The sequence below is a fragment of the Ursus arctos genome, unplaced genomic scaffold, assembly GCF_023065955.2.
Source record: "Ursus arctos isolate Adak ecotype North America unplaced genomic scaffold, UrsArc2.0 scaffold_31, whole genome shotgun sequence".
In the NCBI taxonomy this organism is placed as follows: domain Eukaryota; kingdom Metazoa; phylum Chordata; class Mammalia; order Carnivora; family Ursidae; genus Ursus; species Ursus arctos.
This window is the reverse complement of record NW_026622997.1, coordinates 32258844-32276796: the sequence shown is the minus strand read 5'-3', so window position 1 is coordinate 32276796 and position 17953 is coordinate 32258844. Positions and strand designations below refer to the sequence as shown.

Sequence of the window (17953 nt, the reverse complement as noted above, 5' to 3'; positions counted from 1 at the left end):
CCAGTCAGAGAAAGACAGATATCATGTGATTTCATTCATACGTAAAATTTAAGAACTAAAACAAACAAAGGAAAAAAAGAAGACAGACAGACAGGCAGACAGACAAACCAAGAAACAGACCCTTAACTATAGAGAACAAACTGATGGTTACGAGAGGGGAGGTCAGTGGGGGATGGGTGAAACAGGTGATGGGCTTTAAAGACCACACTTATCATGATGAGCACCAGGTGATGTACAGAGCTGTTGAATCACTATTTTGTTCACCTGAAACTAATATAACACTCTATGTTAACTATACTGGAATTAGAAAACTTAAAAAAAAATTTTAAGAATTAAAAAAAAATTTTTTTTAAAGAATTTCCAGGTGGTGACAGAATACCATTAAACCAAGTGCAGGGCCCTTCTACACAGGGGTCTATCTGATCACACGGTCCACATACCCAGGCAGCCCCCCTTGACCACACCTGTACATTCCTGCAGGGAATTGTGGTGACCTGAGGAACTAGGCTGTATTTCCAGTTGCTTGCTCTGGCACCTCTTGTTTTATGTGCACAATTCATGCATTCTTCTATCTTTCACCATTAAATAGCTCAGTTATTGATCTCTTTGCATCACATTCCCAGATCACCATAACACTCTAAGGGAACAGGAAAACAAGAGATCCCACTCAAACTATCAGAGGACTGCCAGTTCGCAACTTTTGTAAGGGCCCTGACAGAAAAGGCAGACAACTTTCCAGAACTTGGCAACACACTGAATCAAGCAAGAGAGACTCCTTTAGGAACCATTCCACAGAATCTTGGCTCCTAGAGCAAGCTAAGAGAGTTCTGCCCAAGTTCACTGGTTCCTGTAAAAGCAAAGGGTACGGACCCCAGTGATGACAACCTCGCCACAACACTGCCCCCTACCCAACGCTCTCACCAGTGCATTCAGTGGACAATCAGCTTACAAGCAGTATGCACCTGCTCCCTGGTCTTGCTGGGGCTCCAGGCCAGTCCACAACTAGGGTTGGTAAAAAAGCTCAAGCAACCCGTAGTATTTTTTTTTTTTAAAGTTAATTTAGAAGTGGAGCCATCAGAAAAGAAGCTGTGATACTGTTTCTGGGAGCTTCTATGAAAGTCACAGCTTATCATATATTACTCTAATGAGGGTGACCATAGAAATTCATCAGCCAAAACTGGGACCTTTTAGGAGTGAAAGGAGGGGCTACTAATAATTATGCCAGGAAAGTAGGCATAATCTAGGGCTGTCCCTGGCATGCTGAGATACATGGTAACCACCTTGTTGTTTTCAACTATACTCATGCAAAAGTCATTGTTCCCTAGCTCATACGTATGCAGTTTATCTACCCAAATGATTTGCATATGTAGTTCACATAACCTGTACTTTAACAATATTTAACTCTACCTGTGCTCAACTATTCCTCTAACATCTAAAGGCATTCTGAGTTAGAATTTTAGCCAAATTCTTTTTTTTTTTTTTTAAGATTTTATTCATTTATTTGACAGAGAGAGAGACAGCCAGCACGGGACGGAACACAGGCAGGGGGAGTGGGAGAGGAAGAAGCAGGCTCCCAGCAGAGGAGCCTGATGTGGGGCTCGATCCCAGGACTCTGGGATCACGCCCTGAGCCGAAGGCAGATGCTTAACGACTGAGCCACCCAGGCGCCCCCAGAATTTTAGCCAAATTCTAATAGCTAACTCTTCCCTTCCCTTCCTCTTCAATAGTAGACATAACTAGAAATATGATTCAACTGGCTACAGTTCTATAAAACTTCCCTAATAGGTAAAATTTCAACCTTCCCTTTCTAAGTGTTTTGTTGTTCATGACAAGCCTACAGCTTCTTAAAGCAATCAGCTCTCAAAGAACAATTAAAAAATAGTAAGATTTAAACTTACAGATGGACAATCCAAAATTAATTCTTCAACGGTTACTAAGTCCAGGCCAAGCTTTTCTGCTAGAATTTCAAATATATATTTGTATGAAGGGTCAATTTTCATTTTTCGGTTTTCCCTTGCATCTCTAAATCTTGCCTAAAGAATGAAAACCACAGGTAGAAATTGTCATTATGAAGAAAAACCACCAAAAATGTTTAACTTGACATAAAAGCGACACACATGAAGAATCTTATTGTAAGAAAAACCTGTCTCTCTTTTAAGGTTTCCTGTAGATTGGGAATGCCGCTCATGCTCCTGCGGTATCGCGACGATCGACGGGAAGACTGAGAAAGCATTTCCGAAAGCATGGACTGACCCAGTCGCAGTGTAGGCCTAGGTCGAACTCGGTGCGCATCCAGCTCATCGTCCTCTGGAAGAATTATCCTTTCCTCAGAAGGAATGAAATTCAGGTAATCACTTCCAGAAGTAGCAGGACCTGCTTCGGAAAGAGAGCTGGCGTCTAGGGCTGAGGCCGCCTCTGTGGCGCGGCGCTGAGCCCGTTCGTCTGAAGGCGGCGGAGCCTCATCTCCTGGGTTCCGGAGGGCAGTCTCTTCCGCCTCTCCGGAAGCGGGACGAGCGGCTTCTTCCGGAGGGGGTGGACCGCCTTCTTCCGCGCTCATGTTATCCGCTTTTTCCTCCCGTGGAGCACCCTAAGCTTCAAAACCTAGAATAATAAGTTTAACGTTCTCTGTTAATTTATTCTTTGCCTTGAACCTAGACAGGCAGCAAAATCATCTATTTCTCCCTTACTGTATTAACTAACGAAGATAAATTCACAGGACTAGTGAATATATATATATATATATATATATATATATATATATATATATATAATTTTTTTTTTTTTTTTTTTTTTTAGGAGGGACAGCACACGTATACCTAGGGGCTTTTTGAAACTTTAAGCGCTCCTCCCGACTATGCTATGACTCTAGGGCGCTGCTACCCCCCACACACATCCCATCCCCATTATAGTAATTACTGCAACTGATGGGAAGGTACCTGTCCTCAGGTATGTAAAGGCTGAAAAAAGATTGAGAGTCGTGTGTTAGAGCTGAGGTACTGACTTGTTCAAGAGACAAGGCGAAGAACTACACGGACTGAAATATTCCTTGAGTTGAGGAACGCTGTGATACAACTCACCAACCAGACACTCAACTGCCCAGCCATCTCATCTACAGGAACATATCCAAGAACTCCCAAAAAGTATAAAACATCCTCTTGGCAGTGTCAAAATTAAGAAAAGGAAATCTCATTTAGAATGTATTCAGAATGCCAGCAGGGCGAAACTCTCACACCCTACCAGCCCTACCACTGGTGATGAACCGCACACCAAACAGGAAGAGTCCCACCTTGCATGTGGATACTACTTCCCCATCCCAGCGGGATTAAGACTTTCTTCTTGCCCCAGCAACAGCCCAGCCAATGAGAGACCGTCACAACGCAGCCAATGAAAAATGACTATACTTACAGCTCCCAGCTTATTCCAAAGGACTTTTTATTATAACAGCCTTCCCAGTGTGCCCCTAAAATGTGACGGTGATTATTTATTGAAGGAATGGTATCATACAAAGTATAAATCTGACCTATCCAATCAGAAAAGCCCTATACAGGAGTGTAGAGGTTATCATGAGCACATAACCAGGAAAACCAGGGTACACCAGTGGAACAGGAGAAAATGTCACCTATAAAAGATCACATTATAGGATAGTCATCGAACCTCCACCAAAATAAACAAGTTTTCAGGGTAAAATCCAGAAGCCAGGATAATAGTAAACACCTGAAGAACAACAACAACAGAAATTCCAAAGCAGAGAGTTCAAAAGAAGACAAAGAGGCTCGCTAATGAGAAATTCTGAGGACACTTGTGCACACCTGGCCTAAGCTAGATGGTGTTTCTTATGGAGGGACAGGTGCAGCCCTCCATAAGACAAAGAGACAGCCTGTAACCTGTACCCCACAGCTGCCCCCTCCAGCTTTTCCAAAGATCCCATCAACAGCTGAAATTGTTTCCCGATACCGTAAGTTGGCCTCCTTGAGAACGGAAATACCCAAACTGATCAATCTGTTTGCTGCCAGTTAAGCACTCATGTCCAAGAACTGCAAACCAAAACAATTGTTCCCAAACTGCAGATTTTTCTTCTCGTTCCTCTTTCCTCTCTCTTTTGTAAATCCCAGTTTTTGTCTTTGTTCCTTGACCATAATCTAAAGTCTGTTTTCTTTACATGTGAGTAAATTTTCTTGGAAAGTAACAAGCAAACATCTCTGAGTTATTATTGGACACGATGATCTACAGTACCCAGGAGTTGTGTGTGCATTACATGTTTTCCTTGGAAACTGGCCTAGAGTTGATCCTGCTGCCTACAGTATATCAAGAACAAGTATAGTGATACATATTAGTGAAGTCACAGCAACTGCCTGTCACTCTGCTCCAATCTATGCTTTTGAATTCTGCAAAACGGTTCACTTTACTCGGTAAAAGAATCATGCCTGCTCTCAAAGGATATTAACAGACACGGTTGTCTGGTTTCTGAAACCAAAGCAAAATTTACTTTAATTTCAACGTAAAGGTAAAACACATACACTGACTGAGCTCAGTAGGACTGGAGAGCTTCTCTGTAGGCAACCAAGGCTCACTCTAGAGCCACAGAGTTATTTAAGTCACTGTAGAGCCACTATTATTTAAGCCATCAAGGAAAGATGAAAATTGAATTGTGATATGATATTTAAGAAGTCAGGGAAGTATGCAAATTAATCTTTGTGAGTTTTTCATCTAAAAATGGCTACTATTTCTTAAGTGTTGGCACAGATTAAATTTTCAAAAAATGTTATTATCCAACACAGTTCGTTCCCTGAGGAGTCCAGATAGCTGAGATGCATGGCACATCATTTCACAACTGGGGGGGGGGGAGCCCTTAGAAATTATCTAGTTCAGCTCTCCCCTTTTATTGCTAATGAAAGTAAGATCCAGAAAAGGTACAGGTCTTACCCAATTACAGAGACAAAAATGATCTTTCTGAACTTCAGATCATATCATATCCCTGCCCTGCTAAAAGTCCTCCTCTGGGTGCCAAATACAGATTCTTGTGTTCTCCAGGGCTTTCCTGACTCGGTTCCAAGCTCTCTGTCCAGTTTCTTCCATTGCCTTTGCCCTGGGTGCTGCGTGAGGTCACAGCAGCTCTGGCCATTCCTGAAACCAGCACTGTTCTCTCACCTCTAGTCCCTGGCAAGGAGCTCACAGCCTAATGAGGGAGGCAAACGTACCAACAAACACTTCACAGTTTCCTTAGAACCAGCCAAGGTGTGCACAGGAATCTGTAAACGTCACAGGAGAAAACTCAAGAAGGAAATCTTTAAGGAGAAGCTGTCACTTAAGGTAGGTCTTGGTAGCATACATATGCTTTCCATGTTGAAGACTGGGGAAGTAATATTGTCAACAACGAAGTGCCAACTTCTATGCTTGGTGAAATATGTTAACTATGCTTGATAAATACATATATTTCTATACATATAAAACACATGGCCAACAAGCACATGGAAAGACACTCAACACCACTAGCCCCTAGGAAAATGCAAATCGACACCACCATGAGATGGCACTTTACACCCACTAGGATGGCTCTGAATTTTTTTTAAAGACAACAAAAAGTGTTGAGAGGGTCATAGAGAAATTTAAATCTTCATACATTGCCCGGAGTTAAGATGGCGGAGGAGTAGGGGACCCCTTTTTCAGCCGGTCCCCTGAGTCGAGCTGGATAGGTACCAGACCAGCCTAAATAACCACGGAATCAGCCTGAGATGCAGGATGATGCATCTGGATCTCTACAAATGAACATCTCCAGCGCTGAGTATTGAGGTACGAAGAGGGGAGCTGTAAACCGTGCACGGATATTGGAAGATAAACGGAAGTGGGAGGGAGCCGCCGCGTTTGGGCACCGGGAAGCGGCAGCCACCTGCACGGGGGAGCGGGCGGACACACAGAGGGCACCCGCGAGAGAGCGGACTGAGACCGGTGAGCCGAGAACGAGCACCGGAATCCCGGTGTGCTCACGGGATCCAGACTGAGACCGGGAACTCCCGGAGCGCGCGCGGGGCGGCTGGCGGCTGGCGGGCCACCTGCACGGGGGAGCGGGCGGACTCGCGGTCGGCACCCGCGAAACAGCAGACTGAGACCCTGAACCGGGTGCGCGCGCCACCAGGCTTCTCCCGAAACTCCGGAATCGAGGTGTGCTCACCGGGCATAGACTGAGACCGGGAGACCCGGGAGCGCGCGGGGCGGCTGGTGGCTGGCGGCATTAGAAACACAAAGGACAGAGACGCGCTGGCCCTGGAAGTGAGGGCAGGGACGCCGGGTGTGGGGCGCACATCCCGGGACGCCGCAGGGTTGAGCAGCACCAACAGTAACAGAGTTAAAGTGGCCAGAACATCAGTGGAGAACGGGCCGCAATCCCTCTGTTCTGCGACAATGCAGCCTCTGCTGCTCTGACTCTCAGAAGAGGCATAGCCGGCCGCCAGGGAAAGCCGCCAGAGAACAAAAGCCTGGAAATACCGGCCCAGAGAGTGCCCATCCCCATCCTCCCTCGCAGGGGACACGGAGACTCTAACCAAACAGGGTTGCCTGAGTATCGGCGCGGCAGGCCCCTCCCCCAGAACACAGAAGGCAGGCTGAAAAATCAAGAAGCCCACAACCCGAGGCGCCTGGGTGGCGCAGTCATTGAGCGCCTGTCTTCGGCTTAGGGCGTGATCCCGGCGTTCCGGAAAGGAGTCCCTCATCGGGCTCCTCCGCTGGGAGCCTGCTTCTTCCTCTCTCACTCCCCTGCTTCTGTTCCGTTCTTGCTAACTGTCTGTCTCCCTCTCTCAGATAAGTAAATAAATAAAATCTTTAAAGAAGAAGCCCACATCTCTAAGATCCCTATAAAACAAGAGGCACGGCCTGGGACCCAGTCAATAATTTTGGGCTCTGGAAACCCCGCAACCTCTCTTCATCAGAATGACAAGAAGGAGAAGCCCCCCCCCAGCAAAGAAAAGACAGTGAGTCAGTGGCCTCTGCCACAGAAGTAACGGATATGGATGTAACCAAATTATCAGAAATGGAATTCAGAGTAACAATGGTCAAGATAATGAGTAGACTTGAAAAAAGTATTCAGGAAAATATTACTGAGAATATACAATCCCTAAGGGCGGAAATGAGAGCGAATTTGACAGAAATTAAAAATTCTATGAGCCAAATGCAGGCAAAACTAGAGGCTCTGACGGCCAGGGTCACGGAAGCGGAGGAAAGGGTTAGTGAATTGGAGGATGGGTTAATAGAGGAAAAAATGAAAATAGAAGATGGTCTTAAAAAAATCCACGCCCATGAATGTTGGCTACGGGAGATTACTGACTCAACGAAACGATCCAATGTTAGAATCATCGGCATCCCCGAGGGGGTGGAGAAAAACAGAGGTCTAGAAGAGATATTTGAACAAATTGTAGCTGAAAACTTCCCTAATCTAGCAAGGGAAACAAAAATTCGTGTCCAAGAGGCAGAGAGGACCCCTCCCAAGCTCAACCATGACAGACCTACACCACGTCACGTCATAGTGCAATTCGCAAATATGAGATTCAAGGAAACAGTATTGAAAGCGGCAAGGGCAAAGAAATTTCTCACGTACCAAGGCAAAGGCATCAGAATTACATCAGACCTGTCTACACAGACCTGGAATGAGAGAAAGGGTTGGGGGAGCATTTTTAAAGCTCTTTCAGAGAAAAACATGCAGCCAAGGATCCTTTATCCAGCAAGGCTGTCATTCAGAATTGATGGAGAAATAAAGACATTTCAGAATCGACAGTCACTAGCCAATTTTGTAACCACGAAACCAGCCCTACAGGAGGTATTACGGGGGGTTCTATAAAAGTAAAAAGGCCCCAAGAGTGATACAAAACAGAAAGTCACAGCCAATACAAACAAAGACTTTACTGACAACATGGCAGAATTAAAAGCATATCTCTCAGTACTCAGCCTGAACATTAATGGTTTGAATTCTGGTTTCAAACGCCACAGGGTTGCAGATTGGATAAAAAGAAATGACCCATCCATTTGCTGTCTACAAGAGACTCATTTCGAACCCAAAGATGCATTCAGACTGAGAGTAAGGGGATGGAGTACCATCTTTCACGCAAATGGACCTCAAAAGAAAGCTGGGGTAGCAATTCTCATATCAGATAAATTGGATTTTAAACTACAGACTATAGTTAGAGATGCAGAAGGGCACTATATTATTCTTAAAGGAAGTATTCAACAAGTGGATATGACAATTATAAATATATATGCCCCCAACAGGGGAGCAGCAAGATACACAAGCCAACTCTTAACCAGAATAAAGAGACATATAGATAAAAATACATTAATAGTAGGGGACCTCAACACTCCACTCTCAGAAATAGACAGAACACCCTGGCAAAAACTAAGCAAAGAATCAAAGGCTTTGAATGCCATACTCGACAAGTTGGACCTCTTAGATATATATAGAACACTACACCCCAGAACCAAAGAATACTCATTCTATTCTAATGCCCATGGAACATTTTCAAGAATAGACCATGTTCTGGGACACAAAACAGGTCTCAGCCGATACCAAAAGATTGAAATTATCCCCTGCATATTCTCAGACCACAACGCTCTGAAATTGGAACTCAACCACAAGGAAAAATTTGGAAGAAACTCAAACACTTGGAGACTAAGAACCATCCTGCTCAGGAATGACTCGATAAACCAGGAAATCAAAAATCAAATTAAACAATTTATGGAGACCAATGAGAATGAAAATACAACAGTCCAAAACCTATGGGATACTGCAAAGGCAGTCCTAAGGGGGAAATACATAGCCATCCAAGCCTCACTCAAAAGAATAGAAAAATCGAAAATGCAGTTTTTATATTCTCACCTCAAGAAGCTGGAACAGCAACAGAGGGACAGGCCTAATCCACGCACAAGGAAGCAGTTGACCAAAATTAGAGCTGAAATCAATCAAGCAGAAACCAGAAGTACAGTAGAGCAGATCAACAGGACTAGAAGCTGGTTCTTTGAGAGAATCAATAAAATTGACAGACCACTGGCAAGACTTATCCAAAAGAAAAGAGAAAGGACCCAGATTATTAAAATTATGAATGAAAAAGGAGAGGTCACGACGAGCACCATAGAAATTGAAGGATTATTAGAAATTTTTATCAACAGCTATATGCCAATAAACTAAGCAATCTGGAAGAGATGGAATCCTTCCTGGAAACCTATAAACTACCAAGATTGAAAAAGGAAGAAATTGATTCCTTAAACAGGCCAATTAATTATGAAGAAATTGAGTCAGTGATAAACAACCTTCCAAATAACAAAACTCCAGGCCCGGACGGTTTTCCTGGGGAATTCTACCAAACATTCAAAGAAGAAATAATACCTATTCTCCTAAAGCTATTTCAAAAAATAGAAACAGAAGGAAAGCTACCAAACTCATTCTATGAGGCCAATATTACCTTGATCCCCAAACCAGGCAAAGACCCCCTCAAAAAGGAGAATTACAGACCGATTTCCCTAATGAATGTGGACGCCAAAATCCTCAACAAGATACTTGCTAATAGAATCCAACAGTTCATTAAAAGGATTATCCACCACGATCAAGTGGGATTCATACCTGGGATGCAAGCGTGGTTCAATATTCGCAAATCAATCAGCCTGATACATCATATCAACAAGAAAAGACTCAAGAACCATATGATCCTCTCAATCGATGCCAAAAAAGCATTTGACAAAATACAGCATCCTTTCCTGATTAAAACCCTTCAGAGTGTAGGAATAGAAGGTACATTTCTCAATCTCATAAAAGCCATCTATGAAAAGCCTACTGCAAATATTATTCTCAATGGGGAAAAGCTGGAAGCCTTTCCCTTAAGATCAGGAACACGACAAGGATGCCCACTCTCGCCACTATTATTCAACATAGTACTAGAAGTCCTTGCAACAGCAATCAGACAACAAAAAGGGATCAAAGGTATTCAAATCGGCAAAGAAGAAGTCAAAATGTCTCTCTTCGCAGACGACATGATACTCTATATGGAAAACCCAAAAGAAGCCACTCCCAAACTATTAGAAGTTATAGAGCAATTCAGTAACGTGGCAGGATACAAAATAAATGCTCAGAAATCAGTTGCATTTCTGGACACGAATAACGAGAACGAAGAAAGAGAAATCAGGGAATCCATCCCATTTACAATAGCACCAAAAACCATACGTTACCTTGGAATTAACTTAACCAGAGACGTAAAGGACCTTTATTCTAGAAACTATAAATCACTCTTAAAAGACATTGAGGAAGACATAAAAAGATGGAAAGATATTCCATGCTCATGGATCGGAAGAATTAACATAGTTAAAATGTCCATGCTACCCAGAGCAATCTACACTTTCAATGCTATCCCGATCAAAATACCGAGAACGTTTTTCAAAGAACTGGAACAAATAGTCCTTAAATTTGTATGGAACCAGAAAAGGCCCCGAATCTCCAAGGAACTGTTGAAAAGGAAAAACAAAGCTGGGGGCATCACAATGCCGGATTTCGAGCTGTACTACAAAGCTGTGATCACAAAGACAGCATGGTACTGGCACAAAAACAGACACATAGACCAATGGAACAGAATAGAGAGCCCAGAAATGGACCCTCAGCTCTTTGGGCAACTAATATTTGATAAAGCAGGAAAAAACATCCGGTGGGAAAAAGACAGTCTCTTCAATAAATGGTGCTGGGAAAATTGGACAGCTACATGCAAAAGAATGAAACTTGACCACTATCTCACACCATACACAAAAATAAACTCCAAATGGATGAAAGACCTCGATGTGAGACAGGAATCCATCAAAATTCTAGAGGAGAACATAGGCAGCAACCTCTACGACATCGGCCAAAGCAACCTTTTTCATGACACATCCCCAAAGGCAAGAGAAACAAAAGATAAAATGAATTTATGGGACTTCATCAAGATTAAAAGTTTCTGCACATCCAAGGAAACAGTCAGAAAAACTAAGAGGCAGCCCACGGAATGGGAGAATATATTTGCAAATGACACTACAGATAAAGGACTGGTATCCAAGATCTACAAAGAACTTCTCAAACTCAATACACGAGAAACAAATAAACAAATCAAAAAATGGGCAGAAGATATGAACAGACACTTTTCCAATGAAGACATACAAATGGCTAACAGACACATGAAAAAATGTTCAAAATCATTAGCCATCAAGGAAATTCAAATCAAAACCACACTGAGATACCACCCTACGCCAGTTAGAATGGCAAAAATAGACAAGGCAAGAAACAGCAATTGTTGGAGAGGATGTGGAGAAAGGGGATCCCTCCTACATTGTTGGTGGGAATGCAAGTTGGTACAGCCACTCTGGAAAACCGTGTGGAGGTCCCTTAAAAAGTTAAACATTGAGCTACCCTTATGATCCAGCCATTGCACTACTGGGTGTTTACCCCAAAGATACAGACGTAGTGAAGAGAAGGGCCCTATGCACCCCAATGTTCATAGCAGCAATGTCCACAATAGCTAAATCGTGGAAGGAGCCGAGATGCCCTGCAACAGATGACTGGATTAAGAAGTTGTGGTCCATATATACAATGGAATATTACTCAGCAATCAGAAAGAATGAGTTCTCAACATTTGCTACAACATGGACGGCACTGGAGGAGATAATGCTTAGTGAAATAAGTCAAGCAGAGAAAGACAACTATCATATGATATCTCTCATCTATGGAACATAAGAACTAGAATGATCAGTAGGGGAAGAAAGGGATAAAGAAAGGGGGGGTAATCAGAAGGGGGAATGAAACATGAAAGACTATGGACTATGAGAAACAAACTGAGGGCTACAGAGGGGAGGGGGGTGGGGGAATGGGATAGACCGGTGATGGGTAGTAAGGAGGGCACATATTGCATGGTGCACTGGGTGTTATACACAACTAATGAATCATCGAGCCTTACATCGAAAACCGGGGATGTACTGTATGGTGACTAACATAATATAATAAAAAATCGTTATTAATAAAAAAAAAATAAATAAAAAAAATAAAAAAATAAAAAAATAAATCTTCATACATTGCTGGTGGGAATGTAAAATTGTGCAGCCTCTGAGGAAAACAGTTTGGCAGTTCCTTAGAAAGCTAAACATAAGTTAGCAAATCAGCCAGTGATTCCACTCCTACTGGAATTCTAGCAATTCTACCCAAGAGAATCGATAACATCTGTTTGCACAAAAATGTGTATACAAATTGTTCGTGACAGCATTGTTCATATTGAGCTCAAATTGGAAACAACCCAAATGTCCAGTTAGGTGATGAATGGGTAAACAAAATGTGGCATACCCTTATAATGGAATATTATTCTGTCATAAGAAGGAATGAAGGACCATCCCATGCTACAGCATGGATGAATCTCGAAAACACCACACGAAGTAGAAGTCAGACACAAAAGGCCACATATTGCATGAGTCCATTTACATGAAATGTCCAGAAAAGGCAAATCCTCAGAGACAGCAAATAGATGTAGTAGTCAGGGGATGGGGAAGGAAGAATTGGGCTTACCTGCTAATAGGCCTGGGTTTCTTTTTTGGGGTAATGGAAATGTTCTGGGATTAGATAGTGATTATCTGTGGTTTTACAACACGGTGCATACAATAAAAACCACTGAAGGGTATGCCTTAGTGAAGTAATTTTATAACTCCATTTTAAAATGCTATTTTTTTTAAAACGAAAAGAAAATATGATAAACTGCACTAGGGAAATATGACCAATTGGGGCTCCTGACTGGCTTGGTTGGTAGAGCATGCAACTCTTGATCTTGGGGTCATGAGTTCAAGCCCCATGTTAGGTGGAGAGATTACTTAAGAAAAATAGTAAAAAAATAAAAAAAATAATAAAAAGATTTTTTTAAAAGGAAATGACTAATTTATTGACCATCTGTCAGGAGGCTTGAGTTTGGAAGACTTCCCCTTAAATCCACCAGGAAATATTAAAAAAGGCATTTTGAAACTAAATAAGAGAGAAAGGTAAAAAGAGATAGAATTCGTTTAGGCACTATTACCCATCTGTAGGCGCCAGTCTCCCCCCTTGCTCAAGTAGTTACTTGTCATCTTGCAAAGAAAGAATATTAAAGCTAAAAATGCTTAATTTAGTCCTGAATATCACCAGTTAGGTTAAACAGTATCAACGGTTACTAAGGTCAGGCTGAATCCATAGACTTAGAGAAGGAAATCTCACTGAAAACAAGTATAGCAAGGGAAGAAAAAAAATGGAAGTTTCTCCCTCCTTTCTGTGCCACAGCCCCAGCCCCCATGCAAAGTGCGGTAAGTAACTATTACGTGCCCAGGGCTATGTTACTCACTCTGGGAGGCAGAAAACAAGACAGGACTCTTGTCCTCAAGGATTCACAATGCTATTGGAGAGATAAAGTAATCTTTGCAAATCAGTTAAGAGTGCAAAACTATGGAGCTCAGGGGCACCTGGGTGGCTCAGTTGGTTAAACGTCTGCCTTGGGCTCAGGTCATGATCTCCAGGTCTTGGGATGGAGCCTGCATCAGGCTTCCTGTTCAGTAGGGTGTCTGCTTTTTGTGTCTCTCTCACCCTCTCCCCCTCTGCCCCTCCCCACTGCTCATTCTCTCTCTCAAATCAATAAGTAAAATCTTTCAAAAAATAAAAAATAAAATTGTGGAGCCCTACTGGAAAATTTAGAGGAAGAAAAATTAGTATAGACAAAATAGACAAAGAAGATTTCACCGAGGATTTGGACGTAAGTTGCCCTTGAAGAACAGGTAGGATTCAATAAGAAGAGAGGGAAGAAATGTAGAGAGAAAAGAAAAGAGGTAAAGGCATGAAAAGCTATGAAGAGATCAAAAAGGGGAGAAGTTAGTTGGGAAAAAAAAAATAAAGCTTAGAATTATGCCATATTATATTTGTTCTTCCAAAAGACTACAAATAGCAAGGATTCAGAATCAGTTTAAATAAATAAATCATGAATAATAAAATGTGGTTTTTATAAAGCACGGATCTTAACGTTGACTAACATGGTAGGAAATTGGCTCAGTTCTACCAGTGCTTTTTTTCTAGCACCCCTAAGTAGTTCTGAAAATCTCCTAATCAAGAACTTGTCAAGGGGCGCCTGGGTGGCTCAGTCGGTTGAGTGTCCAAGTCTTGATTTCGGCTCAGGTCATGATCTCAGGGTCCTGGGACGGAGCCTGGGTTCAGGCTCCATGGTCTGTGGGGAGTCTGCTTCAGGATTCTTTCTCCCTCCTTCTACCTGCCCCCCATCTCTAAAATAAGTGAATACATCTTTAAAAAAAAAAAAAAGAATGTGTCAAGTTTATGTAAAATACACAGGAAAAGGTCATTGTCAGTTACTCTGCTTGTATGGTAATCTAATAAACATAATCTATAGCTTCAATTCAGGTAAATATATTTCAGTATAGCATGCATACACTTTCTACCTCTATGTCCATCATCTTAGTTTTGTTGGAATTTATATGAAGCTATTTAAAGAAAAATAAAAAGCATTTACTCTGAAACATTAGAATACTCACAGATACATGTTCTAAGTAAAGAGTTTAACTTGTGATCTACTGAGTGCTGACATATATATTTCTCTTTCCTTTAAAGATTTTATTTTTAAGTAATCTTTACACCCACCGTGGGGCTCGAACCCACAACCTTGAAATCAAGAGTCACAGGCTCCACCCCCTGAGCCAACCAGGTGCCCCAATATTTCAAGCAAAGGACAGGATAAACTCTTATTTTGTGAACATTAAAGAATCTATATGGTTAGTAGTCTGTGAACAAACACTGAATATAAGGAAACTGATAACCAGGTATTAATCGCGATTGTGACTGAGAAATAAATAAATTCTAAATAATTTGTTATGGTTTAACATTTTTAAAGTAAATCATACATCTGAGACACTCTAAATAAATAAATAACCGCTGCCCATTTGGAGAGATTTTGCTTGGGGTAAGTACAGAATTCTTCCTCTAACAAAATAATTTGAGATGCATTTTCTACGTGGTTTTCAAATGCCAAGCCGTACTCGGCATATAATGAACTCTAAATGTAAAATATCAGCTTACCACTTTCAAAGACTGATGCAACTATTTCATTTACATTTTAAGTAAGGAAATGTATACAACTACTTTATACAGAATTCCTAAAAATTGTAAGAAAATCTTGAATAGAGTACATAGTTGAAATGGGAAAATCTTAGTAAATACAAATTAGCTTACTATATTATACACATTATATCCATTTGTATGTATGTATGTGTACAGAGAAGATTGTTCACTCCAATGTATTTATAATAGCAAAAACAAGCACAAAAACAAACACATTTCCTGGCAACATCCCTAAATAAAGGACCCATTGTATGTCTGAATTCAATTCAGGGCAAAGCAGCTTTGGAAATGACCCCTGCCTTCCTGTGGGGCTGCCCTTCTGATAATAAAGTTTTCTTTGCTTCAAAGCTGGTGTGTGAGCCATTGGCTTACTGCGCATTGGGTGCACAGTCGAGTTTGAGTTTGGTAACAGCATCCTGTTCAACAAACTTTTTTTTTTTTAAAGATTTTATTTATTTATTTGACAGAGATAGAGACAGCCAGTGAGAGAGGGAACACAAGCAGGGGGAGTGGAAGAGGAAGAAGCAGGCTCCTAGCAGAAGAGCCTGATGTGGGACTCAATCCCATAACGCCGGGATCACGCCCTGAGCCGAAGGCAGACGCTTAACCGCTGTGCCACCCAGGCGCCCCTCAACAAACTTTTAATACCAACCTTAGCAATAAAAAGCATGAGGTAGAGCTACATATATAGATATAGAAAGATATCTAATGCAAGGCACAGTACACTGCATAATACCAATTGTATACATTTTTAAAACTGTATATATAAATGCATATTTATGATATTTTATATTTTCTAAGATGCACATTTTAAAAAGGCTTAATTGGCAACATTTTTTCTTTCCTCCATTTTTTTCCTTCATGCAGTCACATAAATATATAATCTGCATTTATGTAATTGCATAAAATTATAATCGGTAATAGTTTAGATTTGATAAAACACATTAAAAACTTTCCAGGGAAGATACACAATAATTTATCAACAATGATCACCTTGGAAAAGAAAGACAGAGGCGGGAAAGTAGGGGAAGAGTTTTACTTTGCAATTTTATAACTTTTAAAAAATCGTAAAATTATGATTTTATATATCTTACATATTATATGCTACATATGTTACTTGTATGTGTATGTATCATATACAACAACATATGACATGTGTTTGTATTTTCTCCTATAACATTAATAGTTAGAACCTTAAATTCTCTATGAATTTTCAGATGTAGCAAGATTACTTGCTAAATAAAGAGGCAGGTCCGGGCTCCAAGTATTCATACTTGGCTAGCCATCACTTGGTGCAGAGTGAATTCAGGATAAACACCTGTTCATCTCTTTCCCCTCCTCCCATCTCCTCCACAGACAACTTGATGCCACAGGCAATCATTCTAAAATTCTACCATCCCTTCTCCTTAAATTCAATTTGAAGGTTAACTGCATGTCCACAAAGTCATCCCTGCTCATTTTCAGGAGCAATAGGACTGTGGACTTCTCCATGCATGGGAATACCGAAGAGAGCAAGCTGTACACCGGTGTGCTAAGCCTACAGCCACTTCAACCACACTCCTTTTTCTTGTACCCATTTCTGTAACCCTATCCCTTCACGCATTAGTTCATTCGTGATCCTTGAGGGTCTTCGGTGTGCTCAGCCGCTGTAGCTACATATAAAACTAAGAGGCTCCCCCGAAGCAAAGAGCACAAATTGGGGAGACAGACCGTTAAACACACACAGGGTGGTCAATGTCAAGAAAAGGTGAATTAGCAAAGGGCTGAGAGAGACTGGCAGAAAAAGAAACTTCTGGAAAAAAACGGACAGAGAAGAGATAACATTTGCGTTGGGTCTGAAGAGCTGGCAGAGAACATGGAAGAGGGGAATATTCTAGGCCAGAAGCGCGGGAGACAGCAGAGTGTAATTGCAAGAAAGCAGGAAAAGGCAGCGCTTGCTTGGGAAAAGTGGTAAGTTCAGTGAGGAGACTTTCGGGGTGCAGGGGAGTGAGGAAGAGAGGTTGAAAAATTAAACCTGGAGGGAGAGCTATTTTGTCTGTCTCACTTTCGAATTCTTAGAAGGGGAAATGGGCTGAAGCTGGAGGTCCAGGGAACACAGGGACATTGACGAAAGGCGCTGGCTGAGCTGGGGTTTTGCAGCAGGGTGTTAACTGGCCCGGTTGGGAGGACTCAGCTGGGAGGTGAGGAACTGAATTCTAGCACCGACGCCAGTCCCCAGCCAGGGAGGAAAGCGGGCCGGACACCCCGCGGGGGGGGGCACTCCAGGCCTGAGCGGGTCGCACACTCACCTGCGGGGACTCGCCGCCTCCGGCCAATCACCCAGGCGGGCCAGGGGGCCGCGCTGCGCCGGGGAAGCTGCCTCTGGCTCGGCGGCCACCGAGGCGCGGCCGTTGGGAGTCCGACACCGGTTTGCTCAGGGGCGCCTCGCGCGGGCTCTGCAGGGCGCTGCTCCCCGCGGTTCTGGGGCGCGGGGTGCGGGGCGGCGGGAGAGGGGCTCCCCGACCCCCGCCCGCGGTTCCGCGCGGTCACGCACCCTCGGGAACCTTGGGAGCCAGAGAAGTGAACCATCGCGGAAAGGCCGGGGTCACTAAAGGGCAGCTGCCTAGCGGGGGACATTGAAGAGGGTGGGGGCTGGGGAGGATTCCGGGGTGTGCTTTGAGAGAGGACTGGCGTGGAAATGAGTAAATTTTCTAGGACCTTTATACTTTTGTAAAGATTTTTTTTTTAATTTAAAATTTTTTTTTTATTTCAGGTAGCATGGTGGGGAGAAAAGCAGACTCCCCGCTGAGCAGGGACTCCATCCCAAGACCTTGGGCTCATGACCTGAGCCGA

At 42.6% G+C, this 17953-nt stretch overlaps 1 protein-coding gene across 1 annotated transcript in view; it reads right to left on the bottom strand.

Moving 5' to 3' along the window:
* Positions 1–17655, bottom strand: part of DNAH8 (dynein axonemal heavy chain 8) — a 380399-nt gene extending 362744 nt beyond the window's left edge. The window contains exons 1-3 of the mRNA XM_026482812.4: positions 17410–17655; positions 2144–2601; positions 1899–2033 (exon numbers count right to left, since the gene is read on the bottom strand). Of these exons, the coding sequence (XP_026338597.3) occupies positions 1899–2033; positions 2144–2557 (549 nt within the window). The 5' untranslated portion in view covers positions 2558–2601; positions 17410–17655. The remainder of the gene's footprint in view (positions 1–1898; positions 2034–2143; positions 2602–17409) is intronic.
* Positions 17656–17953: the final 298 nt, after the last annotated feature.